General features: G+C 44.3%; 1 protein-coding gene across 3 annotated transcripts in view; it reads left to right on the plus strand.

The window, feature by feature from the left end:
* The window catches only part of ITGA9 (integrin subunit alpha 9), a 357,221-nt gene that overhangs the window by 4,567 nt on the left and 325,766 nt on the right, over positions 1–26,888 (plus strand). For all 3 annotated transcript variants that reach the window (XM_021071658.1, XM_021071659.1, XM_021071660.1), the window contains exons 2-3: positions 15,596–15,723; positions 17,032–17,138. In XM_021071658.1, the coding sequence (XP_020927317.1) occupies positions 15,596–15,723; positions 17,032–17,138 (235 nt within the window). The remainder of the gene's footprint in view (positions 1–15,595; positions 15,724–17,031; positions 17,139–26,888) is intronic.

Below are 26,888 nucleotides of genomic sequence, written 5' to 3' on the forward strand. Positions count from 1 at the left end.
TTGCATTGAAAACAGCCCCAGACCCAGCCTCTCTGCAGGTGTTTGGCTTGAGTGGCCCCTCTGCCTCTGTGCTTTGGGTAGCCAAGTCCATGGCTAGGTGGACTTGAATATTCCAGACAGTGTAAGAGATGTCATTTGTATCAGTTTGGATGCAGACATGCAAAGGACTCAGTTTCTTTTTTTCCAGAGGGCATCTGTCTTCCCAGAGCTAGCATATTTCTCCTAGACACCCCCACCCCTGGGTCTTCTTACCCCTTTGAACAATAGCAGGAGGTGCCAGGGAACATGGACAAAGCAGATTTCTGTTCCCTTCCCTTAGAGACGGACTGGTCCCTCAGCTGCAGGGCAGGCAACTGTGATACCCTGTGAGAGAAATAAATGCAGCCGGGCTGGCGTCCAGCCCCCAGAGTGGGTCTCTTTCACACCCTCCCCTCCCCTCCTTCCTCTCTGTCCCAGAAGCCTGGGAGTCCAAGGTGGCTGGGTGCGCTGGCTTCCTTTCTGGAGACGTGCTTCCTGCCCCATCTCCCGGGACACATCAGGATGGCCGTGCTCAGGCACAGAGCAAGTGCTCGGAAATGGAAGAGGCGCCGGCGTTTTGCTTTGTTGAGGTTGTCAGAGCATCATTCAGGGAGGAACAGGAGGCCATTCAGAGCCAAGGGGAACGTAACATCCTCTGTTTGCGTGAAGATTGGGAATTAAAAGCACAAGCTAGCCGATTCCGCTGCCAGTGCAGTTGCCACGAGCCAGAGTGCTCTTTAAAAGTAATTACAACTGAATAAAATAAAGTGAAAAATTCAGTTCTGCAGTCACACTAGCCACATTTCAGGTGCTCAATAGCCACGTGTGCCTCATGGCTACTGTATTGGACAAACATGCAAAACGTTCTCATCATCGCAGAAAGTTCTACTGGACAGTGCTGGTTTGAAGCGATGACTTGTGTCTTAGATGGAGATCAAAAGGCAATACGAGAAAAAATTAACCCAAATGAGGGAGCTTAAATTAACTAAAAATTGGAGTTTCTGTCGTGACTCAGTAGAAACGAACCCGAGTAGTATCCATGAGGATGCAGATTTGATCCATGGCCCCACTCATTGGATTAAGGATCCGGTCTTACAGTGAGCTGTGGTGTAGGTCACAGAGGTGGTTTGGATCCTGCATTGCTGTGGCCGTGGTATAGGCCGGGAGCTGTAGCTCTGATTTGACCTCTAGCCTGGGAACTCCATATGCTGTAGGTATGGCTGTAAAAAGGAAAACAAAAAAATAAGGAAAAAAAAAAAACTAAGACTTAATAGTAGGCAGCCTCTTTTCGTCCATCAGCATTAGCATGCCTGCTCTGTGCTAAGGGCTGGGGATTCGAGAATGCAGAATGCACACTCACAGTCTGATGGGTGAGAAGATTGTGAGGGTCTAGTCTTGTGTGTCAGGCAGAAGTAAGATGTGGCTCCCGTGGGGGAGAGGCTTGTCCTGGGGCAGGCACGGGTATTCAGATGGGCAGAGGAGAGCCCGTGAAGGTAGAACCTTCAGGAGGGAGACCCTGGGATCCTGGGCCCTGCTCCCCACCCACACCCTTCCAGGCTCTGTGAGGAGACACCCAGAAGTGGTGAAGGCAGCCAGGCCTTCTCATAAACCTCTGGTGACGTCTTTGCCAAGTTCTTCTGTCCCAGACTCTCAGGGCGGGCTGTCCCTGCACTTCCCCATCTGGATTTTCTGAAAGTATCTTTTTTAGACCTTGTTCCTTGTTCTTGCTGGCCCCGCAGAGCCCCCTCTCCCACAGCACTCAAGAAGGGAGGACACGGAGTTCCCTGGTGGCAGAGTGGGTTAAGGATCCAGCATTGTCACTGCTGTGGCTCTGGTTGTAGCTGTGGCATGGGTTTGATCTCTGGTCTGGGGAGTTCTGCATGCTGCTAATGTGACCAGGAAAAGGGGAGGGGTGACACGTGTATGAGGCTTGACTCGGAAAGCGTCCCTTGGGATTTCTAGGACTTTTCCCTGAAGATCTCAAGAAGCTGGTGAGGTGCTGTTTCCTGAGCTGGTGCTGAACACTGGTTGGGGCAGAGGCAGCTGTCTTGTTCGAGAGAGAAACTTCCAGGGCAAGAAGACAGATTCATCTCAGCCAGTTTCTAACAGCTGGGAGTGTGAGATTGTGAGGGGCCAGCCTGCAGCCAGCTCTGGGTCCCTGGTGACCTGGTTAGGAAATGTCTCCTTTTGGTAACTCCCATTGTGATTTGTATGGGGAAAATGCCGTTTTCACATTTATTAAAAGCAGCCATGGTGTTCTTAGAAATCATTTGCTTTCAAAGGAGCAGCATGTAAATGTAAGAAATCAAAATGATGAGCCCATCAGATAGTAATTGCTGGACATCTACAAGAGGTCCAACACTTTCACAAGTGTCAGAGTCTCTAGTTGAATCTGTGGGACAATGTGGTGAGTGGTTTCCAGTTTCCCAGTTGGAGAACCAAGACTTAATGCCTTATCCAAGGTCATCCCAGCCTCAGTGATTGATACACATTGCCTGGGGGCCTGTGTCAGTTGCATCCTCTGGTAAGCAGATGCTAAGACAGGTAGGAGTGAAAGGGAAGTATTAGGGTGGGGGGTAAGCCAGGGAAAGAACAGGTGGAGGAAACAGGATTGGGCAGGGCCAGCCTTAGATGCAGGTCTGAATAAAATCTCAGCCAACCAGAGTTTCCTGGTTAGGAATCCAGTATTGTTACTGCTTTGGCTTAGGTTGGATCCCTAGCCTGGGATCTGTGCTGTAGGTGTGGCCAAAAAACAAACAAACAAACAAACCAACCTCATTCAGCTCAATCAGGGACACCCTCCCCATCCTTTACCCCATGATCATAATCAGTCTCTGTGGCTGCCTGGGAAGAGCGTGGCCTTGACTTGATTGCCTCCAGGAGCCCAGCTGGAGGCTGTCAAGTGATGCTCCCTGGCTATCAGCAGGAGGTGGTGCACACCTCCGTGGCTGCCATGGAGCCCATTGTGTGTGAATCACTGTGTTAGGAAGTGTGAGTTGTGTTCCTCGGCCTGTGGTGGGGCTGGGAGATCATCTGTGCCTTTGCTCATCCCACTGTATCAGTGTGAGAAGCATAGGATTCTGGGCTGTTAGAATCAGCCCGAAGTCGACTCCTAGGGTGCATCTTCCTGACCTCAGGGAGGTCTCAGGTGAGGGGCAGAGGAGAAAGAAAGCTCTGCCTTACCTTAAGCTCTTGACCAGAGGGAGCAGCAGGACCTCAGAGCCCTGTGAACCACAGAGCCTTAAGCCATGTGGATTTGGTGACCAACCAAGGCAGAGTAGGATGTTTTATGAGGACTTTTTTTTTTTTTTTTTTTTTTTTTTTTTTTAATGCCAGAGGGAGCCTTGGGAAGTTAAAGTGAATCCAAGACTGGGAAAAATCTAGTCTTTGAAACCACAGGCTCACTTGGACCCCAATTTCTGCTTTTTGGAAGGACAAAAAGGGCTTCTGCAGGGAGTTTAAGTTTGCAGTAGTAGCAACAATGTATTTATTGAGTGCTTAGCTCATGTGGCATATTGTCCACATACTTCACATGTATTAGTGCACTTATGTTCTCTGTTGTTGCTTCAGCTGATTGTTGCTGTAGCCCCATTCACAGAGCGGAACACTGAGGCACAAGCTGCATTTGCGACTGTGGGGCAGGTTGCAGCAATGCTGGATCCTTAACCTACTGAGAGAGACCAGCATCCTCACAGACACTAGGTTGGGTTTGTAACCCACTGAGCCACAACGGAAACTCCTAGACTCTTGAATTCTTGACAGGCAAAGGTGCAGGCCCCAGCTCAACCACTCTGCTGCCGTGTGACTTGGGCAGACAGCACCTCTGTGCCTCAGTGTTGCTGTGGTGTAGGCCTGCGGCTGCAGCTCCAGTTTGACCCCTAGCTGGAGAACTTACATGAGCTGAGGGTGAGGCTGTTAAAAAAAAAAAAAAAAAAAAGTTGAGTCTGGAAGTTCCTTTGTGGTGCAGCAGGTTAAAGATCTGGCATTGTCACTACAGCAGCTTGGACCCCTGCCATGGCTCGGGTTCATTTCCTGGCCTGGAAACTTCGATGTGCCAGAGGTGTGGCACAAAAAAAAGAAGTTGAGTCTGAATTGGGGCTTCCAGGCACTCAAGCATCTGTGTTGTGAGATTCTATCCTGTTTTCCTGAAAAAGTTCTGGAATCACAGCCAAGGGATCTTCCCTTTACAGATGCTTATTCATGACCCACTGGCTACCTATGTGGAGATACTGGGGTTCTGCTCTCCAGAGATGCATGATCACTCAGGGCACAGAGATGCCTTGATTGTGCCAGGGCGTTTGTAGGGCCTGCTCTGTCACTAGGTCTGTATTAAGATGCAAGTATCCTAGGAAAGAGGGGGCATGTTAGCATATTCCATGTATCCATCCTAACCTCCCTGGACTGCTTTCATTACCATCCCTCCATCTGCTCGGTTCAGTCCTGCTGGCTCCCATGGCTTATTCAGGAAGGTCTGCTGGGAGAGTGGATGGGGAGGTGGTGGCCAGTGGCTAGGATTCACCCCTGGATTTGTAACATTATTAAGGAAACTATTATTATTATAGAAATTATATTATAATTACAACAATATTATTATATAATAAAATTTATGAAATAATATGTAATAGAATATTACAATTATTTATTATTATAAAATAATAACAATTCTTCCATTCCATACGGAATCAGAATTTCTGCACAAGTGGCCAACCATGTGCAAATGAGGGTAATTTGTGTCCCCCAGATCTGAACATAAAAAACATGAAATGAATGTCCTCCATCTCAGCTCATCCCTTAGAGCATTTAAGCCCAGGTGACCTCTCCCACCCGTTCTGGACTGTCCAGTGTTAAAAATGCTACAATGCTCGCAGGTCTCAAAGTTGGCTGTGTCCTGGATACCCCAAAGGCCGCACAGGGTCCTGATACCTCTTTTCCAGATTCTGCAGTGGGGTAGGGTTCTTCCTGTCTCGGCCTTCATTGTAACCCCTGGTTCCCCAGCAACAACCAGATCTTTGGTCTGTGCTGTAAAAGGGGGACTGCCTGCCTGGCTTAGCCCCCAGTGAGGAGCTGTCTGTTATTGGCAAGTTACTTCAGCTATTTGAGCCTCAATCCCTCCTCTGTAAAAGAAGACAATTTAATAAGTGTTGTCATTCATTATGTTGTGGGGGGGTTAAATGAGATGATGTCTGCAGAACCTGGAACATAACAGGCAGCACATAGTAAACCTTAGATAAATATGAGTAGCTATTTCTGATGTTACTTTGATGTTTGAAACAAACAGTCATCTTCATCCTGACTTTAGATACTAAAAGTTTACTTTTAGTACATGTGTTGATTCATTCATTCATGAAATTTGAGTGTCAGCACTCAGTACAGAAATGAATGAAAGAGTCTTGTGTAAGACACTATTAGATGTGGTCTCTAAAATTTTGGTCATGCTGTATGTACATAAATCTGCATTTCTTTGTATTCATGTATATGTCTGTTTGCTTCCAAAAAAGGATCTGAGATGACTAATTGGAGCCCTGTGGGATTGTAAATCCTAGAGTTATAAAAATCCTAATTTTTTTTTTTTTTTTTTTTTTTTTTTTGCTTTTTAGGGCCACACCCACAGCATATGGAAGCCCCCAGCCTAAGGCTCGAATAGGAGCTATAGCTGCCAGCCTATGTCTCAGCTACAGCAATGCTAGATCTGAGCTATGTCTGTGACCTATACCACAGCTCAACAGCAGTGCCAGATCCTTAACCCACTGAGCAGGGCTAGAGATCGAATCTGCATCCTCATAGATACTAGTCAGATTCATTACCGCTGAACCACAATGGGAACTACTAAAAAAATTTTATAGTTGATTTTATAGAGTTTCAAGTGTACAACATAGTGGTTCAATATTTTTATGCAATTATACTCCATTTAAAGTTATAAAATATTGACTGTATTCCCTATGCTGTGCTATACAGTATGTGCTTGTAGTGTATTTATTTTATACACAGTAGTTTGTACCTCTTAATCTGCTCCCTGTCTAACCCCTCCCTCCTTCCCTCTCCCTCCTGGTAACAGCTGTTTTGTTCTCTGCATCTGTGAGACTGTTTCTGTTATATTCACTCATTGGTTTTATTCACTCATTGGTTTTGTTTTTTAGATTCCACATTTAAGTGATAACATACAGTATTTGTCTTTCTCTGACTTATGTCACTAAGCATAATGCCTTCAGGTCCTCCATGCACTTGCAAATGGTATTATTTCATTCTTTGTTTATGCCCGAGTAATATTCCATTGTATATTTGTATCCATATATACAAGGATTTGGTGTGGTGTGGTTTTGATCCTCTCATATGTTAATAGACACTTAGGTTGCTTTCATGTCTTGGCTGTTGTAAATAGTGCTGCATTGAACATTGGGTTGCACGTATCTTTTTCAAATTGGTGTTTTTGTTTTCTAGGAGTGAAATTGCTGGGTCATGTGGGAGTTCTATTTTTAGTTTTTTGAGGAAACTCTATACTATTTTCCACAGTGTCTGCACCAACTTACATTCCCACAACTGGTGTACAAGGCTTCCCTTTTCTCCACATCCTCACCGACCTTGGTTATTTGTGGCCTTTTTGACGATGGCCATCCTGACAGGTGTGAGGGAAATCCTAGCATTTTGCATGCCTCTTCCTTCTCTCAGAGAGCAGGAGGGAGGTCACTTCCATTCTGGGAAGCTCTGGCCTGACATCTGGGACATAAGTCCACACTTCTAAGGTGCTGATGACATTTTAGAAAAAGTAAATGTAAAGTTATTGACTTACTTTTCTTGGAGAAGAAAATTTTGCCCAGAAACCAAGAGAAAGACTAAAAGAATCAGACCTCTCAGAGTTCTCTCGGAGCTTGCTCTGCTTCTTGGATTTTTTTTTTTTTTTTTTTTGTCTTTTTAGGGCCACACCTGCAAGATGTGGAGGTTCCCAGGCTAGAGGTCTAATTGGAGCTGTAGCCGCTGGCCTACGCCACAGCCAGAACCACGCCAGATCTGAGCTGTGTCAGCTCATGGCAACACTGGATCCTTAACCCACTGAGCGAGGCCAGGGATCAAACCAGCAACCTCACGTTTCCTAGTTGGATTCATTTCTGCTGCACCATGATGGGAACTCCTGCCTCTTGGATTTTAATGTTTACTTGGTGCTCTCAGATGGGGAAGGAAAACCTCGACTCTTTGCTGTGCTTCCTTCTCCAGCTGCATCTACTGGGACCTGAGCCCTGAGCCAGAGCAGCAGTTTCTAAGGACCCTTTTACTCCCTTCTAGAATGGCCAGGGGGGCTAATTCCTCTCCAGGGTGGGACCCTGCCTGTGCCTCTGTTCTTTCCCAGTTGGGCATGGAATACCACCTGTTTCCTTCTCTCGGAGTGAAGGACTTGGTGTGATCAGGTGGCTTTCCTGGCACTGACTTGCCGTCTGTGCAGGTCTCGGCTGCGTTTTGCCCAGTAAGGGATGTGGAGGGATTCCTGGGGTTTTCCTGAGGTGTGGTGGACACGCAGTGATTGAATTCCACTCCTGTGACCAAAGTGTGGGTCCCTGAGGAAGTTTTGGTTTGGGGATCAAATGCATGAAGGCAAACCCAATGGGTTTAAGGTTTCTAATCTCCAGTTGCTGTCTTGGATCTGACTGTAATTTCGCCCTGTGGAATCACTGCTGTGGTATTTGTGGGGAAGGAGGGAGCCTCTGGGGGTGATGTTGGCCTTCCCCAGGGAGGTAGCTGTGGTCCAAACCTTTTCTGCCACCTGCTCTCTTGGGAAGTGACCCAGGGTTGCTCTCAGGAGGTGCGGGATGGGTTCAGAGCAGGTTGGGAGCCCAGATTGGAGCCTCAGTGACCAGCTTCCATACAAAGGTCAACCAAGGAAGTGGCTGTGTTGGAAAAAAATGAAGAGCATTTAAATTGCCACTGTAGGAGGAAGTTGTGTGTGTGTGGGGGGGGCGGCAGTTACAGGAAACGGCATGCCCTTGAACACGAATGCCCTGGGTTCAAATCCCAGCTCTGCTACTTATCAGCCTTGTCACTCCCCATCTTTGATTAAAATGCACACTAGCAGCTGCCGATAGGATTGCCTCAAGCAGGAAATCATTCATCTCCTGAGCATACCTGGACTGGCAGACAAACAGATGGGCCCACTTTCCCAAATAGGTGTCTGAACTGCTCAGTAAGAGAGACTAACCCCTGGGCAGGCAGCTCCATGCTGCAATGGGAACATTTTAGGAAAGCAAGAAGGCAATCGAAATTCAGCCTGATGGGGAAGAGAAGGACTGCCTTTAAGTTCCAACCCTCTTGTCTGTCTTTTGGGGATGAAACTTCTAGGTTTTAATCTCGGGCCACCTGCAGAGACTCACTTGCCTTTTCCAAAGTTACGTGTGAGCTGCTGGCAACAGAGAGGATGCTTCCACCTTTCTGGCTGACAGGAGAGTGGGCTCTGCACCTGACTGTCTGGTTGCGGGCTGCGCTTGGCGTCTTTACCATGCTTTTGGGGGCTCTGACCACCTACTTCTTCATCTGTAAAGTGGGGATAATATTGGTGTCACCTAGGCTTGCCCTGATGATTAAACACAGTTCTGCACAGAGGGAGCCTAGCCCAGCACCTGTACGCCCCAAGTGCTCCCTCTGGGCTGGTTGTCCTTGTAACTTGTAACCAGAGTTCTGAGTTAAGGAGGAGACCCTAAAATGTCCTAAAAGTTTGCACATCATCAACTGGGGATGGGACAGGAGGAGAGCCTCGCTTCTCAGGGCCATCTCTCTGTGCTGGCTGCAGATGAACATGGTCATTTGTAATTGGTGTAGGTGGTTCTAGAACACTTCTTAGATTATAAGTCACCTGGAGAGCTTGTTAAAATGCACGTTCTGATTTAGCAGGCCTGAGATTCTGCGGTCCCATCAAGCTCCCACGTGTTTTCCATGCTGCTGCTCTGATGGACCACACGTGAAGTAGTAGCCAGCAAAGGTCAGCATCAGCCTGGTGATTTATCATTGGGGCTGCTCAGCTCCTTTTGATGGTAACGGTGCAGAGGAAAGAAACATCTCGTTGTCTTGTCAAGAGTGCCAGGAAAAATGTTGGGGGATGTTTGAAGTGGCTGGGACGTGTCTCTATAACTCAGAACAAGAGAAAGAGCAGGCGGTATCTTTTCCACGGCATACCCTGGACTCTGGGCCATTTCCCTGTCTCTGGGGATCAACCTGGTGAAAAGCCAGCTGAATTAACTTCAGAAGAGGCGAGCTCATCAGCTGGCCTGTGGAGCAGTCTTGCTGGCCAGCAGCCTAGGTAAAGAGCAGCGCCAGGCTGCGGAGGAAGCCACGATGTTCTGTAAACAGAGATGCAAGCTCGTCCTCCAACATGCCACCCTGTGAGTGTCATGCACATGTGTGTGCATGCACCCCCTTTTCTCTTGCTTCATTTCCAATTACACGGGGTTGGGGGGAAAACCCTTCTCCTCTGAGCAGCGGATGAAGAGTTTGAACCGGACAGTTGTTCTCTGTGCTTGATCAGCCATTGTTATTAGAACCCTTGAATCCCTCAGACTTGGAAGGACAACATAATTCAGCAGGTCCCTTCTCCACTTCAAATCTTTAAAAAAAATTTTTTTTTGGCTACGCTCTAGGTATTTGGAAGTTCCTGGGGCGAGGATCAAACCTGTGCCACAAACCTGTGCCACAGGTTAGAGGCCAGAACCCTAACCTGCTGAGCCACCAGGGATCTCCTCTTTCTCCACGTGTGATTTTAAAATAAATTCCTGTCTTTCTCTGTCTCAGCTCTCGGCTGGGAGACGTATCACTGGCATTTAAGCTCTCCAGGGTCCTGCCTGCTTGACTGCCTGTGTGTCTGTACCGAGGAGTCTGGAGCAGTGGCACTCTGTGAAAGGCAAAGGTTTCCAGTGCCAATTTGGGGGACAGGCTAGAGAGGCAGGCCATTGTGTCTTGCAGCCACTTCCCTTTCTTTATATGTGATGAATTCTCCCCCTTGTCTGGTGCTTGTGATTTTTTTTTTTTTTTATGGTATGAATTACAAGTGGCATTTATTCGTGGTGCTGATATAAATTTGGAGTTGGTGGGAATTGCTGGACCCAGCCCCGTCCCACAGGCGGAGGAGGCATTTTATGTTCCCCAGCTCCTCCAGCCTGCCTTGTGGAAGGCGGTGGGGGTTTCAGCCCTGGAGGGATGTCAGACTGCTAATTCTTCTCACCTGTGCAAACAAGTGGCGCTGGGGAGAGCCACCCTGGGCTCAGCCCCAGAAGTGAGGGGGGGAAATCAATCCTTTCATGTGGCTTTCTTCTTACTGGAGTTTCATTTGGTGTGTCATCCTGCATTTGCGTGAAAGCTGCCAAACTGCCCTCGTGTGGGTGATGGAGGCAGTGTGGGCTGCTTGGGAAAGTGCTTGCTAAGATTTCTAAAGGCAGTGGGTTCCAGCCCTGCTTCTCCTTGAGGTGTCTGCAGCCGTGGTCCATTGTGGGGAGGCTGGAGCTGCCTGGGGCACACCTGGGGGGGGCCAGATCCCTAGGTGTTACTAAGGGGCAGTGAGCAACTTGGGGGGTGCCCTCCCTTTTGGGGGCCTGCTCCTGTCAGAGCCTAGTAGCATGGTGTGATTTGACTCCTCACAGAATCCAATACTGACTCTAAGACTGACCTAGAATGAAAAGCTCCAGCCAGGAGCCCCTTTCTCTTCTGGGGATTGGAGGGTGGGCTCTGGGGCCGTGGGAATGAAGATGGGATCCACATGCCTTCTTGTGAACCTGACACCATGTCTCTGAGCCAGAGCAGGGGGTGTCTCCTGGGGGTTCTGCCAGCCTTTGCTGAAGGCCAGTCTGAGAGTTTTGGACCTCTGCTCTCTGATCTGGAGACCTCCACCCTTTTGCTCAGCCAGAGTGTTGGTGGGGAGCAGCATCATTCTAAGGCCAGGGTCAGGGTGAATATTTGAGATCTCAGGTGCTTTCAGGACAAAGTGAGGGAAGCCTTCGTCAGCTTTCTTCAGCCCCAGGTGTTTAGGGTCCTTCTAACCTTTGCTAGACACCTTTTCTAGAGATGTGTGACACACAATGCTTTCCATTCCGAGGCAAGTGGGAGATGTTTTCTTTTATAACATGCCCAGTACCATGGGGATGTGAATAACATCTCCTGTCCAGGATGCTGGAGATACAGGGAAGCTCAGGTTCCCTTGAATAGTGGCTTGGCATTGTCTGCCCTTTAAACATCAGTGTGGATTTATTTTTTATTTTTACTTTTTTTGCTCCTTAGGGCTGCACCCATGCATGGCATATGGAAGTTTCCAAGCTAGCGGTTGAATCAGAGCTATAGCTGCCAGCCTATACCACAGCCACAACAATGCAGGATCCTTAACCCTCTGAGCAGGGCCAGGGATCGAACCCGCATCCTTGTGGATCCTCGTTGGGTTCGTTAACTGCTGAGCAATGAAGGGTACTCCCACAGTGTGGATTTTATTTAATGTTTCACTATGCCGGTCCTTGTAGCTCATTACCAAGCTCACTTGACTAGGGGGGTTAGTATTCTTTTGCTGTTGCCTACTTTCCAGAACAGTGCATCCAACTGTAGGGCAGAAATGTTTTTGTAACATCTGGAGGGGAACTTGTGCCACGCCGCATGTTCTGTACCAAATGTGTCTCTCTGTCTTTTTGACGTGTTTGCTCCTTTCTGCCAGCAGAGCAGGGCCCTGCTGGGGACGGCTCATCCCAGGGGCAGCTTTTCCGTTCAAGGTGACGGTGCAGAGCCAAGTTCTTACCCTGCTGGTAGACAAACTATTCTGTCTCCCATTTGCATTGGGATACAGCAGGCAGTTTTTAATTTCCACATGGCTGCTACCTCTTTCCTCTTACCCCTAAATGGTGGGGAGGAGCACACAAGAGAAGTGACATTTTAAAATTTCTTTTCTAAAATGTATTCATTATGGAACATGATGGAGGATAATGTGAGAAAAAGAATGTGTATATATATATGTGTGTGTGTGTGTGAGAGAGAGAGAGACTGGGTCACTTTGCTGTACAGTAGAAAATTGATCGAACATTGTAAACCAACTATAATAGGAAAAAAATCGTTAATTAAAAATAAGTAAAATTTATTCATTAAAGCTTTAAAAAATTTTTACACTTCCAGAAAAGTCATATATATATGTAAAGGGAATGAAATTTTCACAAATTTGTGTAAACACTACTCAGGTTGGAAAATAGAACATTTTAAGCACCTCCCTCCAGAAGTCCTTCTCACTGGTTACAGATTCCTTCCTCCTCCCCAGAGGTAACTGTGGACCTCTAACCCAGTTAAATTTTACCTGCTTCACTTTCAGCCAATGAGTGTCCCTGATGGCTCTTGCTTTGTGAGACTCAGCCTCAAGGTTGCAGGTGAATGTTCATTGATTTTCACTGCTGTGGAGAATTCTCTTTCTACACCACAGTTTACTTACGCCTTCTGGAATTGATGCATCTTTGGGTTCCTTCTAGTTTGGGGCCATTACCTACCCAGCTGTGAACATTGCATGTGTGTCTCCTGTAGACGTATGTGTACATGTCTGCTGGTTGTGTGCCTAGGTAGGAGATTGCTGGGTCGGCACTTGTTGAGCTTTCTTAGGAACTGTTGAGTAGTTTTGCAAAGCAGTCATGATGGTTTATACTCTCCCACCCTGAGTGGGGGTGAGGGGCCCAGGTGCTCCATATCCTTGTCAACACTTGGCGTTTTCAGTCTTTCTGGTTTTAGCCTTCTTGTTGGTATGAAATAGGATGTCGTTTGGATTTCTCTGATAATGCACAGGGTTGAGGATCTTTTCAATTTTTTTCAAGTTTTCTTGTTTTTATTTTTTATGATGATTTTTATTTTTTCCATTATAGCTGGTTACACTGTTCTGTCAATTTTCTACTGCACAGCAAAGTGACCAAGTCATGCATACATACATACATTCTTTTTTCTCACATTATAATCTCCATCACAAGTGACCAGACATAGTTCCCAGTGCTATTCAGCAGGATCCCATTACTTATCCATTCCAAAGTCAATAGTTTGCATCTATTAGCCCCAAATCCCCTATCCATCCCACTCCTTCCCCCTCCCCCTTGGCAACCACAAGTCTGTTCTCCGTGTCCATGATTTTCTCTTCTGTGGAAAGGTTCATTTGTGCCATATATTAGATTCCAGCTATAAGTGATACCATATGGTATTTGTCTCTTTCTGACTTTCTTCACTCAGTATGAGAGTCTCTAGTTTCATCCATATTGCTGCAAATGGCATTAGTTTGTTCTTTCTTATGGCTGACTAGTATTCCATTGTGTGTATATACCACATCTTAATCCAGTCATCTGTCAGTGGTCATTTGGGTTGTTTCCACATCTTGGCTATTGTGAATAGAGCTGCAATGAACATGAGGGTGCATGCGTCTTTTTCCAGGAAAGTTTTGTCTGAATATATGCGCAAGAGTGGGATTGCTGGGTCATATGGTAGTTCTATGTATAGTTTTCTAAGGTACCTCCATACTGTTTTCCATGATGGTTGTATCAATTTACATTCCCACCGACAGTGTAGGAGGGTTCCCTTTTCTCCACACCCACTCCAGCATTTGTTATTTGTGGGCTTATTAATGATGGCCGTTCTGAATGATGAGTGGTATGTCATAGTAGTTGTGATTTGCACTCCTCTGATAATCAGTGATGTTGAACACTTTTTCATGTGCTTGTTGACCATCTATCTTCTTTGGAGAAAAGTCTATTCAGGTCTTTTGCCAGTTTTTCCATTGAGTTGTTGGCTTTTTGCTGTTGAGTTGTATAAGTCATTTGTATATTTTAGAGATTAAGCCCTTGTAACTTGCATCATTTGAAACTGTTTTCTCCCATTCTGTAAGTTGCCTTTTTTTTTTTTTATGGTTTCCTTTGCTGTGCAAAAGCTTTGTCAGTTTGATGGGGTCCCATTGGTTTATTTTTGCTTTTATTTCTGTTGTCTTGGGAGACTGACCTGAGAAAACATTTGTAAGGTTGATAATCAGAGAATGTTTTGCCTGTGTTTTCTTCTAGGAGTTTGGTGTCTTGTTTTATATTTAAGTCTTCAAGCCATTTTTGAGTTTTATTCTTGTGCATGATGTGAGGGTGTGTTCCAGTTTCATTGATTTACAAGCAGCTTGTCCAGTTTTCCCAGCACCACTTACTGAAAAGACTGTCTTTTCCCCATTTTATATTCTTGCCTCCTTTGTTGAAGATTAATTGACCGTAGGGGTGTGGGCTTATTTCTGGGTTCTCTTTTCTGTTCCATTGTTCTGTGTGTCTGTTTTGGTACCAGTACCACACTGTCTTGATTACTGTGGCTTTGTAATAGTCCCTAAAGTCTGGGAGAGTAATGCTTCCTGCTTGGTTTTTGTTCCTCAGCATTGCTTTGGGAATTCTCAGTCTTGTGTGGTTCCATATAAATTTTTGGATTGTTTGTTTTAGTTCTGTGAAAAATGTCATGGGTAATTTGGTGGGGATTGCATTGAATCTGTAGATTTTTTTGGGTAGTTTGGCCATTTTTACAGTATTAATTTTTCCAACTCAGGAGCATGGAATATCTTTCCATTTCTTTGAATCCTCTTTAATTTCCTTGATGAATGTTTCATAGTTCTCAGCATATAAGTCTTTCACCCCCTTGGTTAGATTTACTCCCAGGTATTTGATTTTTTTGAGGTGCAATTTAGAAGTATTGTATTTTTGTATTCCTTTTCTAATGTTTCATTGTTAGTATACAGAAATGCGACTGATTTCTGTATGTTAATCTTATATCCTGCTACTTTGCTGAATTTGTTGATCAGTTCGAACAGTTTTTGGGTCAAGGCCTTTGGGTTTTCTATAGTATCATGTCATCTGCATACAGTGACAGTTTTACCTCTTCTCTTGCAATTTGGATACCTTTTATTTCTTTTGTTTGTCTGATTGCTGTGGCTAGCACTTCCAGTGCTATGTTGAATAACAGTGGTGAGAGTGGGCATCCTTGTCTTGTTCCAGATTTTAATGGAAGGCTTTCAGCTTTTCTCCATTGAGTATTATATTTGCTGTGGGTTTGTTATAAATGGCTTTTATTATGTTAAGGTACATTCCCTCTATACCCACTTGTGTAAGAGTTTTGATCGTGAAAGGATGTTGGACTTTGTCAAATGCTTTTTCTGCATCTATTGAGATGATCACGTGGTTGCTGACTTTTCTTTTGTTAATGTGGTATATGACATTGATTGTTCGTTTATTGGCCATTTGATTATTGTCCTCCATCAAGTATCTGTTTAAGTCTTTGGTCTATTATTCTGTTGGTTTGTCTATATTTTCATCTTTTATTTGTGGGAGTTCTTTATATATTCTGGATAGGAACCTTTTTTTGGTTTTATGTGTTGCCAGCCAGACTCAGATTTTCTCCAGGCACATTAGAAGCCTAGCAGGTTGACTATAGGAGGCCCTCCCTTCTGGCCTCCAGCACTGTGAAATCCTGGGATATGTTTTCCTAGTCAGCATTCAGGCGACACATCCATGGCTGGGTGACTATTTAACCATTGGCTTCCCCTTTCCTGGTAGTAGATTGTGACTGAATTCCCTTTCTTCTTGATGTGCAGGGTCCTTGTGGGTGCACCAAAGGCAGATTCCAAGTACAGCACTTCAGTGAAGTCCCCTGGGGCTGTGTTTAAGTGCCGAGTCCACACCAACCCTGACCGAAGATGCACTGAACTGGATATGGCTCGAGGTGGGTGGATGTTCACTGCCAGTATGGAAATGGGTAACACACCCTCACACGTTACCTTTTGTACCCTGATCACTCATTCACATTTCATCCTTCCATCCCTCCCTTTCTACCATCCATTTGTCCATCTACCCATCCATTTATGACATATTGAGTACCTCTTACTTCCTCAGCACAGGATATACCAAAGACCCTACTATCCAGGACCTTATCATTAGTAGGCAAAGGAGATGTTAACAGATTAATAAGTGTGAGAAGATCAGAGGGGAGGTGAGTGTTTGATCTAATCTAGATTGGAAGGTCCTAGGTAGGGAAGTGACCTTCACACGTAATTGGAAAGATGGGCAGCAGTTAGCTGGGCATGTACAGGTGGAAGAATCTCCATTTGGAGGAAATTTTGTGCCGTTTTAAAATTCAGAGTGAGGACAGTGTGGCTTGAGTGATGAGCAGGGGAGAAGTGTGGAAGCAGAGGAGGTTGGCGAGCTGGACCACACCGGGCCCCACAGGCTGGGGTAAGGTGTTGGGATTCTCTTCTATATACAAGGGTCGGAGGAGGCCATTAAAAGCAATGCTAGGTTTTATGTTTTAAGTGGGGAAAGATATGATTGAGGGATGTTTTTAAAAGCCCACTGTGGTCTGGTGGAAAATACATCATCTTTGGAATTGAGTGGATCTCTGGGTTCAGAGCCCAGCTCTGCCAGTTACTAGTTGGGACTTAACAGGGAATATCCCTTAGACTCTTTGGCCTTAGTTTCCTCACCTATAAAATGAGAAGGAAGGTAGCTACCTCACAAGGGTTACCTTGAGAAGATCAATGAGACAGTAGAGGTGATTACACAGAATTGTGCTTGGCACATAGCAGGTACTCAATAAGTAGGAGCTATTTTATTGTAATCATCACTTTTAAGTCCTCACTTTCTCCAAAACCATTTCCCAACAAGATCATCTACTTTTTTTTAGATAAAGAATTTTCATGATATGTTTTAGCAGGAAAGGAGCGATATCCATGGTGTTCTCTAGTGCTACTCAGAATGACTGGATTGCAAGCTATTTGTCACTGGTACTTTAACAATTTAAGTAGCTTACTTCATAACATTACATCAATGCACAGCTCCTTTATAGAGAAAGTCTTGTTAGGAAAAAAAATTGGCTGAATTAAACGGTATACGTGGTGATGGAATCAATTTATATTTTCTTAAAGTTCTTTATTTATGGGCTGGCAATAAATACTTCGGTTTTAAGCTGCCCTTGGAAAAGCAGACAGCAGAATAGCATTCCTCGATCCAAGTCTGGGTTTTCTTTTTCCTCCAGGGAAGAATCGGGGCATGTCCTGTGGAAAGACCTGCCGGGAAGACCGAGATGATGAATGGATGGGGGTGAGCCTGGCCCGGCAGCCCAAGGCTGATGGCCAAGTGCTGGTAAGGCCTCCTGGGAGTGCCAGGGGGAGGGGGTGTGTGGCACCCAGGAAGTGAATGACCTTGACCCCTTAGAAAAGCTAGATGGCATGGCCACCAGGGCGTGACTTTGAGGTGGTCTCTTGTGGACTACTGCTTGGACAAATGATTCATCTTTCTCTTGTCTTCATCTGTCCAATGTTAATAATGTCTGTCCAAGGATTCTGAGATGGGGTTATTGAAAAATGACAAAATGTTTGTGAAAAGTGCTTTGTAAATCTCATTCATTACATAAATGTTTTCTTGTGGGTGTCTTTTTAAATTGAAGTAATTTACATAAAAGGCACAGACCTTAAGATGACAGTTTGGATTTTTGACATTGATGACTTATGTGACCATCAACCCATCAGGAGAGAGGATACGTCTGTCATCCCAGAAAGTTCTTTTGTGTTCCTTTCTAGCCAGCTTCTTACATGTCAAGGCAGTCACTGCTAGGATTTGTATTGACAGGGGTTACTTCTGCTTTTTCTAGAATTTCATATAAATGGAATCATACAGTGTGTGCTCTTTTGTGTAAGACTTTTTTTCCCCACTCAGCATAATACTTGTGAGGATAATCTATATTTTGTGTGTCATTACTTCATTCCTATGCATTCCTACACAGCATTCTACTTCAGGGAATATGTACACATTGTTTTAAAATAGTCATGCATTCCCAAAGTGCATCTAATATATTCAGATCCATTAGTTGAGGGAGATAGAAGCAAAGAATAAGAAGTCATAGAGTTCCCATTGTAGCTCAGTGGGTTAAGAACCTGACATAGTGTCCATGAGGGTGCAGGTTCAGTCCCTAGCCTCACTCAATGGGTTAAGGATCCACTATTGCTGTAAGCTGCAGTATAGGTTGCAGATGTGGCTTGGATCTGTTATGGTTGTGGCTATGGCTGGCAGAACTTCCACATGCTATTACTGTGGCCATTAAAAAAAAAGGGATATGGGATTAAGATGGCAGAATAGAAGGACTGGAGCTCAACTTCTCTCCTAAAAACACAACAAAATTTACAACCAAATGCTGAGCAATCTTCAGCCAAATGGACTGAAGATATCCTACTCCAGAAGACAAAGAGGAGGCCACATCAAGAGGTAGGAGGGGCGATTATGTGATATAAGCAACCCCATACCTCCTGGGTGGAAAGCCCCACAGACTGGAAAGTAACTGTATCACAGAGACTCACCTACAGGAGTGAGAGTTCTGAGCCCCACATCAGACCCCCATGTGTGGGGATCTGGCACTGGGAGAAAGAGCCCCCAGAGCATCTGGTGTGGAAGACCAGTGGGGCTTGTGTGCAGGAGCTCCACGGGACCGGGGGAAATGGAGACCCCATTCTTAAAAGGTGCACACGGACTTTCATGTGCACTGGGCCCCAGGGCAAAGCAAAGTCTCCGTAGGAATCTGGGTCAAACCTGACTACAGTTCTTGGAGGACCTCCTGGGAAAACAGGGGTGAATGTGGCTTTTTGTGGGGGAAGGACATTGGAAGCAAAGCTCTTAGGAATATTCAGCAGTGTGCCTTTCTCTAGAGAAGCCCCAGGGCAAACAACAATCCAGGTGGGATCATAGCCCTGCCCATCAGTAAACAGCCTGCCTAAAGAACCCCTAGGTACACAGCCAGCTCTAATCTCACCCAGAGACAAAGCCCCACCCACCAGAGGGATAGGAATTGGCTCCACCTACCAGTGGGCAGGCATCAGTCCCTCCCATCAGGAAGCTTACAGCAAGCTCCCATACAGACTTTAGCCACAAGGGGGGCAGACACCAGAAGTAAGAGAGGCTACAACTCTATTATCTATAAAAAGGTCACCACACCAAAAACCTATAAAAATGAGAAGACAGAGAACTATAACTCAGATGAGGGAGAAAGGAAAACCCCCAGAAAATCAGCTAAGTGATCAGGAGATTCTCAGCCTCTGGGAAAAAGACTTTAGACTGTTGATGCTGAAGATGATGCAAGACATTAGACATAAACTGGAGGCCAAGATGGATAATTTACAGGAAACACTGAACAAAGAGATACAAGATATAAAACTTAAGCAAGAAGAGATGCAAAATACAATAACTGAAATAAAAAATTCATTAGAAGCAGCTAACAGCAGAATACAAGAGGCAGAAGAACAAATAAGCTAGGTGGAGGACAGATTAGTGGAAGTTATGGACGTGGAACAGAAAAGAGAAGAAAGATTGAAAACAAATGAGAGTCTCAGAGAAATCTGGGACAACGTTAAATGCACCAACATCCGTGTTATAGGGGTGCCAGAAGGAGAAGAGAGAGAGAAAGGGACAGAAAAAACATTCCAAGAGATAATAGCCGAAAACTTCCCTAACAAATCCATATAAAATAAACCCAAGGAGGAATACATTAAGACACATATTAATCAAACTGACCAAAATTAAAGACAAAGAGAAAATCTTGAAAGCAGCTAGGGAAAAGAAACAAATAACATACAAGGGAACCCCGATAAGGTTATCAGCAGATTTTTCAGCAGAAACTCTGCAGGCCAGAAGGGAGTGGCATGATATATTTAACATGATAAAAGGAAAAAACCTCCAACCAAGATTACTTTACCCAGCAAGGCTCTCATTCAGATTTGAAGGAGTAATCGAAAGCTTGACAGATAAGCAAAAGCTAAGAGAATTCAGCAACACTAAACCAGCTTTACAACAAATACAAAAGGAACTTCTCTAGGCAGAAAAGAAAAGGCCGCAACCAGAAACAAAAATTCCACAAATGACAAGGCTCACCAGTAAAGGTATGTATACAGTAAAGATATGAAATCATCCATGCACAATTATGCCACCAAAATCAGAAATGGTGAGAAGAGGAGGGTACAAATGCAGGACACTGGAGATGCACTTGCAATTAAGAGACCAACAACTTAAAACAATCTCGTATGTATATAGACTCTTGTATCAAAACTTCAGAATAACTGCAAACCAAAAATGTACAATTGATACAGAAACAAATAAGAAAAATCAACTCAGGGAGTTCCCGTTGTGGCACAGTGGAAAGAAATCCAACTAGGAACCATGAAGTTTTGGGTTTGATCCCTGGCCTCGCTCAGTGAATGAAGGATCCAGCGTTGCCATGGGCTGTGGCATAGGTCACAGACACGGCTTGGATCTGGTGTTGTTTTGTCTGTGGCTGGCAGCTGTAGCTCCGATCAGACTCCTATGGTGGTTACCCCCATATGCCATGGGTGTGGCCCTCAAGAGACAAAAAGACAAAAAAACAAAAACAAAAACAAACCCAGCAAAAACAAAGCCAAAGCAATTAATAAAATGGCAATAAGAACATACATATCAATAATTACCTTAAATGTTAATGGACTAAATGCCCCAACTAAAAGACATAGACTGGCTGAATGGATACAAAAACAAGACCCACATATATGCTGTCTTCAAGAGACCCATTTCACTTCTAGGGACACATACGAATTGAATGTGAGAGGATGGAAGAAAATATTCCATGCAAACGGGAATCAAAAGAAAGCTGGAGTAGCAATACTCATATCAGACAAAATAGACTTTAAAATGAATATTTTAAGGGACAAGGGACATGATACTATACCTAGAGAATCCTAAAGCCTCTACCAGAAAACTGTTAGATCTCATAAATGAATTTGGCAAAGTCGCAGGATACAAAATTAATACATAGAAATCAACTGCATTTCTATATACTAACAATGAAAGATCAGGAAGAGAAATTAGGGAAGCAATCCTATTTACCATCGCATCCAAAAGAATGAAATACCTAGGAGTAAACCTACCTAAAGAGACAAAAAAAAAAAAAAAAAAAAAAACCTGTACTCTGAAAACTATAAGACACTGATGAAAGAAATCAAAGATGACACAAAGAGATGGAAAGACATACCATGCTCGTGGATTGGAAGAGTCAATATTATCAAAATGACTACACCACCCAAGGCAATCTACAGATTCAATGCAATCCCTATCAAATTACCAAGGACATTTTTAAGAGAACTAGAACAAATATTTTAAAGTTTGGAAGCACAAAAGACCCAGAATAGCCAAAGACATCCTGAAAAAGAAAAATAGAGCTGGAGGAATCAGGCACCCTGACTTCAGACTATTACTACAAAGCAACAGTCATCAAAACCGTATGGTACTGGCACAAAGACAGAAATATAGATCAGTGGACAGGAGAGAAAGCCCAGAATTAAACCCATACACCTATAGCCAATTAATCCATGACAAAGGAGGCAAGAATATACAATGGAGAAAGGACAGCTTGTTCAATAAGTGGTGCTGGGAAAACTGGACAGCCACATGGAAAAGAATGAAATTAGAACACTCCCTAACACCATACACAAAAGAAACTCAAAATGGATTAAAGACCTAGATATAAGATCAGACACTATCAAACTCTTAGAGGAAAACATAGGCCAAACACTCTCCAACAAAACAACAGCAACATCTTCTCAGATGCACCTCCTAGAGTAATGATAGTAAAAACAAAAATAAACAAATGGGACCTAATCAAACTTCAAAGTTTCTGCACAGCAAAGGAAACCCTAAACAACACAAGAAGACAACCCACAGAATGGGAGAAAATCTTTGCAAATGAATTGACTGACAAGGGATTAGTCTCCAAAATTTATAAACACCTTCTGCAACTCCATGCCACACAAAAAAACCCAATCAAAAAATGGGCAGAAGATCTAAATAGACAGTTCTCCAAAGAAGACATACAGATGGCCAAAAAACACATGAAAAGATGTGCAACATCACTCATTATTAGAGAAATGCAAATCAAAACCACTCTGAGGTGCCACCTTACACCAGCCAGAATGGCCGTTATCCAAAAGTGTACAAACAATAAGTGCTGGAGAAGGTGTGGAGAAAAAGGAACCCTAGTACACTGTTGGTGGGATTGTAAATTGGTGCAACCACTGTGGAAAACAGTATGGTGATTCCTCATAAAACTAAAAATAGAACTACCATTTGATCCAGCAATCCCATTCCTGGGCATCTATCCAGAGAAAACCATGACTCAAAGAGAGACATGTACTCCGATGTTCATTGCAGCACTCTTTTCAATAGCCAAGACATGGAAACAACCTAAATGTCCATCGAAAGAGGAAGATGTGGTACATATGCACAATGGAATATTACTCAGCCATTAAAAGGAACCAAATAACGACATTTTTAGTAACATGGATGGACCTACAAGTTATCATGCTAATAATTGAAGACAGCCATACAATGAGACACCAACATCAAATGCTATCACTGACACATGGAATCTGAGAAAAGGACACAATGAACTTTGCAGAACAGATAATACTGACTCACAGACTTTGAAAAACTTATGGTCTCCAAAGGAGACAGTTTGGGGGGTGGGGGGATGGGCTGGGGTTGTGGGATGGAAAATCCTATAAAAGTGGATTGTGATGATCATTGTATAACTATAAATGTAATAAATTCAATAAAAATGTAAGAAATTAAAGAATTTAAAAAGAAAAGAAGTCTTTGCTCTTGAGACTTGCGATATCCTAGGATTGCCCAATAAGGCAGTTACCAGCTGCATGAGTTATTTAAATTTATCAGAATTAGAGAAAAAAATTCAGTTCAGTCACACTAACTGCTTTTCAAGTGCTGAATAATCATAGGTGTCTGCTGGGTGCCGCATTGGGCGATGCAGAGCAAACATTTCCGTCATTGTAGCGTGTTTTATTGGCCTCAGCAAAATCTGACTCAGAGGTCTTGTTTTGTCCCTTTTTGTCTTTTGCACTTTTCTCTGGAGGTATAACACTAACGTTCTTAACATTCACAGTTTTCAGTGAAGAGCAGGTTGGATTCTTCACGTACATGTCCTCGTGTATCCCCATTGCTGACACCCCTGAATGTCCCTTGTGCCCCACCACCCACCCCCTCCCTGGGAAACCCTGTGTTCTGACTTCATCGACCTTCTCTTAGAAGGTGTATAAAGGTTTTTGTTGAAAAAAGGAGAAGATCAAGGAGGGAAAAAGATACCAGCTGCCATGTATGGAGGGCTTCCTTTGGACCAGCTGCTATAAAGCTGAAGGTTTCACATATATTTACCCCCACCGGGGGAAACAGGTTGTCCTTCAGGCTCCAGGCAGAGTGTTTCTGTCCCCTCTCTGAGGAGCCCAGTCTGTGTTAGACTTCTCCATGGCAGGAGCTGGTCTCCTGAATTCTGCCTGCCTCTTCAGCACACATGAAGCATCTCCCTGTCAGGCCCCAAAGCATCTGGATGCTGTTGCCAGCATCACAGGGCCTCCCTAGTAGACACTGTTGTAGGTCCTGTTGAGGCCCCCAGCCCACTGTTTGCCTTGGTTTCCAGCCCTTTAATCACCTTCACCCTTGCTGCCCTGGATCCTCTCCAACCTCTCCATTCCCCCAGATGTGGTGGCCTGACCTTGACTGCATAATGAGGACCCAGGAGGCTTGTCTGCCATCCCAGGTGAATGTGGGAAGGGAAGAAGCTGATCCTTATGCACAGCAGGGTAGCCTGAGGTCAACATGGAGAATGGAGGAGGCTGTAAGCTGGTTCCCGAACCCTGAACCTTGAACCTGGACCCAGAGGTTACTGCCATGAAAACACTTCCCCTCCCCATGGAAGGATGACCTCCATGTGGCTGAGAGCTTGTTTCCAAAGGGTTTGTGTTGTTGCAAATCAGTATCAGGAAGGGGCTGTCTCTGGGGACATGAACATGACCATGGGGACAGTTGAACCAAGGAAGCCAAGAAGGCAGAGCTGGGCCATTGGTGCTGTAATGCTGTGATCATCCCATCCTCATCCATTGCACATGGAGCTATTTTTCTCATGTTTTACACAGTTACTGCAGCATCCATTCAATAAGCTGCTCTGTGGCGGGGGTTGGGGGCATCCAGCAGCATCAGCTTTCCTCACGGCTTTTTAAAAATATTGTGGTCAAAAAACAACATAAAATTTACCATTGTATCCATTGTTAAGTGTACAGTGTAGTTTTGTTAACTGTATGTACAGTGTTGTACAGCAGACCTCAAGAACTTCCTTGTCTTGCAAGACAAATTCTAAACCCATTGAACACTGTCTCCCGCCCTCCCCATCCCCCAACTCTCTTAAGAGTTTGGCTACTTAACATAGCACATGATTCCATTTATATGAAGCATTTGTCTTTTTGTGACTGGCTTATTCCACTTGGCGTAGTGTCCTCAAGTTTCATCCACATTGAAGCGCAAGACATAATTTCCTTTATTTTACTACTGCTTTAATGATTTTTATTTTTTCCATTATAGATGGTTTACAGTGTTCTGTCAGTTTTCTACTGTGCAGCAAAGTGACCCAGTCATACATACATATATATATTCATTCTTTTTCTCACATTATCCTCCATCATGCTCCATCATAAGTGACTAGATATAGTTCCCAGTCCTATACAGCAGGATCTTATTGCTTATCCATTCCAAAGGCAATAGTTTGCATCTATTAACCCCAAATTCCCAGTCCATCCCACTCCCCCTTGGCAACCACAAGTCTGTTCTCCAAGTCCATAAATTTTTCTGTGGAAAGGCTCATTTGTGTTATGTATTAGATTCCACATATAAGTGATATCATGGTATTTGTCTTTCTCTTTCTGATTTATTTCACTTAGTATGAGAGTCTCTACTTCCATCCATGCTGCTGCAAATGGCCTTATTTTGTTCTTTTTTATGGCTGAGTAGTATTCCATTTTGTATATATATCTCCTCTTCTTAATCCATTCCTCTGTCAGTTGTTTCCACGTCTTAGCTATTGTGAATAGTGCTGCTATGAACATAAGGGTTCATGTGTCTTTTTCAAGGAAAGTTTTAATTTCCTTAATTTTAAAGGCGGGAATAATATTTCACTTTACATATATACCACATTATCTTTATCCATTGATGGATATTGGAGTTGCTTCCTTGTCTTGACTATTGTGAATAATGCTGCTGTGATCATGGGTGAGCAAATCTCTCTTCGAGATCCTCTTTTCAGTTCTTCTGTATGTAAACCCAGAAGTGGGATTGCTAAATCCTATGGTAATTCTGTCTCTAAATTTTGAGGAATATTTATACTGACGTCCACAGTGGCTGCCCCATTTTACATTCCCACCGAGAGCGCACAAGGGGAGCATTCCAATTTCTTCACATCCCTGCCATCACTTAATTTTGTTTTAATAGTAGCCATCCTAATGGGTATGAAGTGGCATCTCATTGTGGTTTTGATTTGCTTTGCCCTAATGATTAGCGAGGTTGAGCATCTTTTCACATGCTTGTTGGCTCTTTGTATGTCATCTTTGGAGAAATGTCTGTTCAAATCCTTTGCTGATTTTTATTTTATTTATTTTTATTTTATTTTATTTTATTTTTTTTTGTCTTTTTGCTATTTCTTGGGCCGCTCCCGCGGCATATGGAGGTTCCCATGCTAGAGGTCCAATCGGAGCTGTAGCCACCGGCCTATGCCAGGGCCACAGCAACGCAGGATCCGAGCCGCGTCTGCAACCTACACCACAGCTCACGGCAATGCCGGATCGTTAACCCACTGAGCAAGGGCAGGGACCGAACCCGCAACCTCATGGTTCCTAGTCGGATTCGTTAACCACTGCGCCACGACGGGAACTCCCCTTTGCTGATTTTTAAAACTAGATTTTCTATTATTGAGTTGTTCTCATGGCTTTTGCATATGTGCCATCTTGCCAGGAAAGTTTTGAACCAGGTCTGCTCTGTCCTCCCTGGTTTAGATTCTGCTACCTCCAAGCCCTACCACCTCCAGTACTGTCATCTTTTGTGTCATTAGGAGCTCAGCATTATGTTGTTACCTTATGTTTATAACTTAAAACATTTTTTTCATTTATTTATTTTTGTCTACACTCACAGCCTTTGGAAGCTCCTAGACCAGAGGTTGAACTGGCATCACAGCAGTGACAGTGCCCGATTCTTTAACTGTTAGGCCACCAGGGAACTTTCTGTGTATAACTTATTTTTAATGGAAACCACTTAGGGACAGAGACCAGATCTTCTACTCTTTTCACTCTTGGCACTTGGAGAAGATCTAAGGAGTGGTATCTAAAGGCATGTTTGAATAATGTAGGGGCTGAGTGTCAAGGTTAAAACGGTTAGAAACCAAATCAGTTGCCATCTCTTCTTGGTGACTGATTCTAAGTGGTTGATAGAAGCATGAGGCAAAAGATTGTAAAATGTGCCTAGGAAATGATAGGTGACAACAGGGCACCAGGAGGGGTGCCCCAGTCCATTTTCATATTTTGGAGGCCTCATATCCATTGCTTTTTTTTTTTTTTTAGCTTTTTAGGACAACACCTGTGGCATATGAATGTTCCAGGCTAGGGGTCAAATCAGAGCTACAGCTTCGGGCCTACAACACAGCCACAGCAACTCAGGATCCGAGCTGCATCTGCGACCTACACCACAGCTCATGGCAATGCCAGATCCTTAATCCACTGAGTGAGGCCAGGGATTGAACCCACGTCATCACGGTTACCAGTCCGGTTTGTTTCCACTGCAACACAATGCAAAGTCCTTTTTTTTTTTTAATGTCTTAATTCTACCTGTCAAAGCTTTCTGGGAGGCAGGTATTTATTTTGAAAGTCAAGAACAGGAAGATATGTATCATTCCAACATGTTTTGAGAAGTTGGGAGGTGCTCAGGGATGTGGCCATGACACTTGTATCCCCAAGGAGCATAATACTGGATTCCAGGGTTGGGCTTGAAGAG

The sequence above is a fragment of the Sus scrofa genome, chromosome 13, assembly GCF_000003025.6.
Source record: "Sus scrofa isolate TJ Tabasco breed Duroc chromosome 13, Sscrofa11.1, whole genome shotgun sequence".
Taxonomy (NCBI): Eukaryota; Metazoa; Chordata; class Mammalia; order Artiodactyla; family Suidae; genus Sus; species Sus scrofa.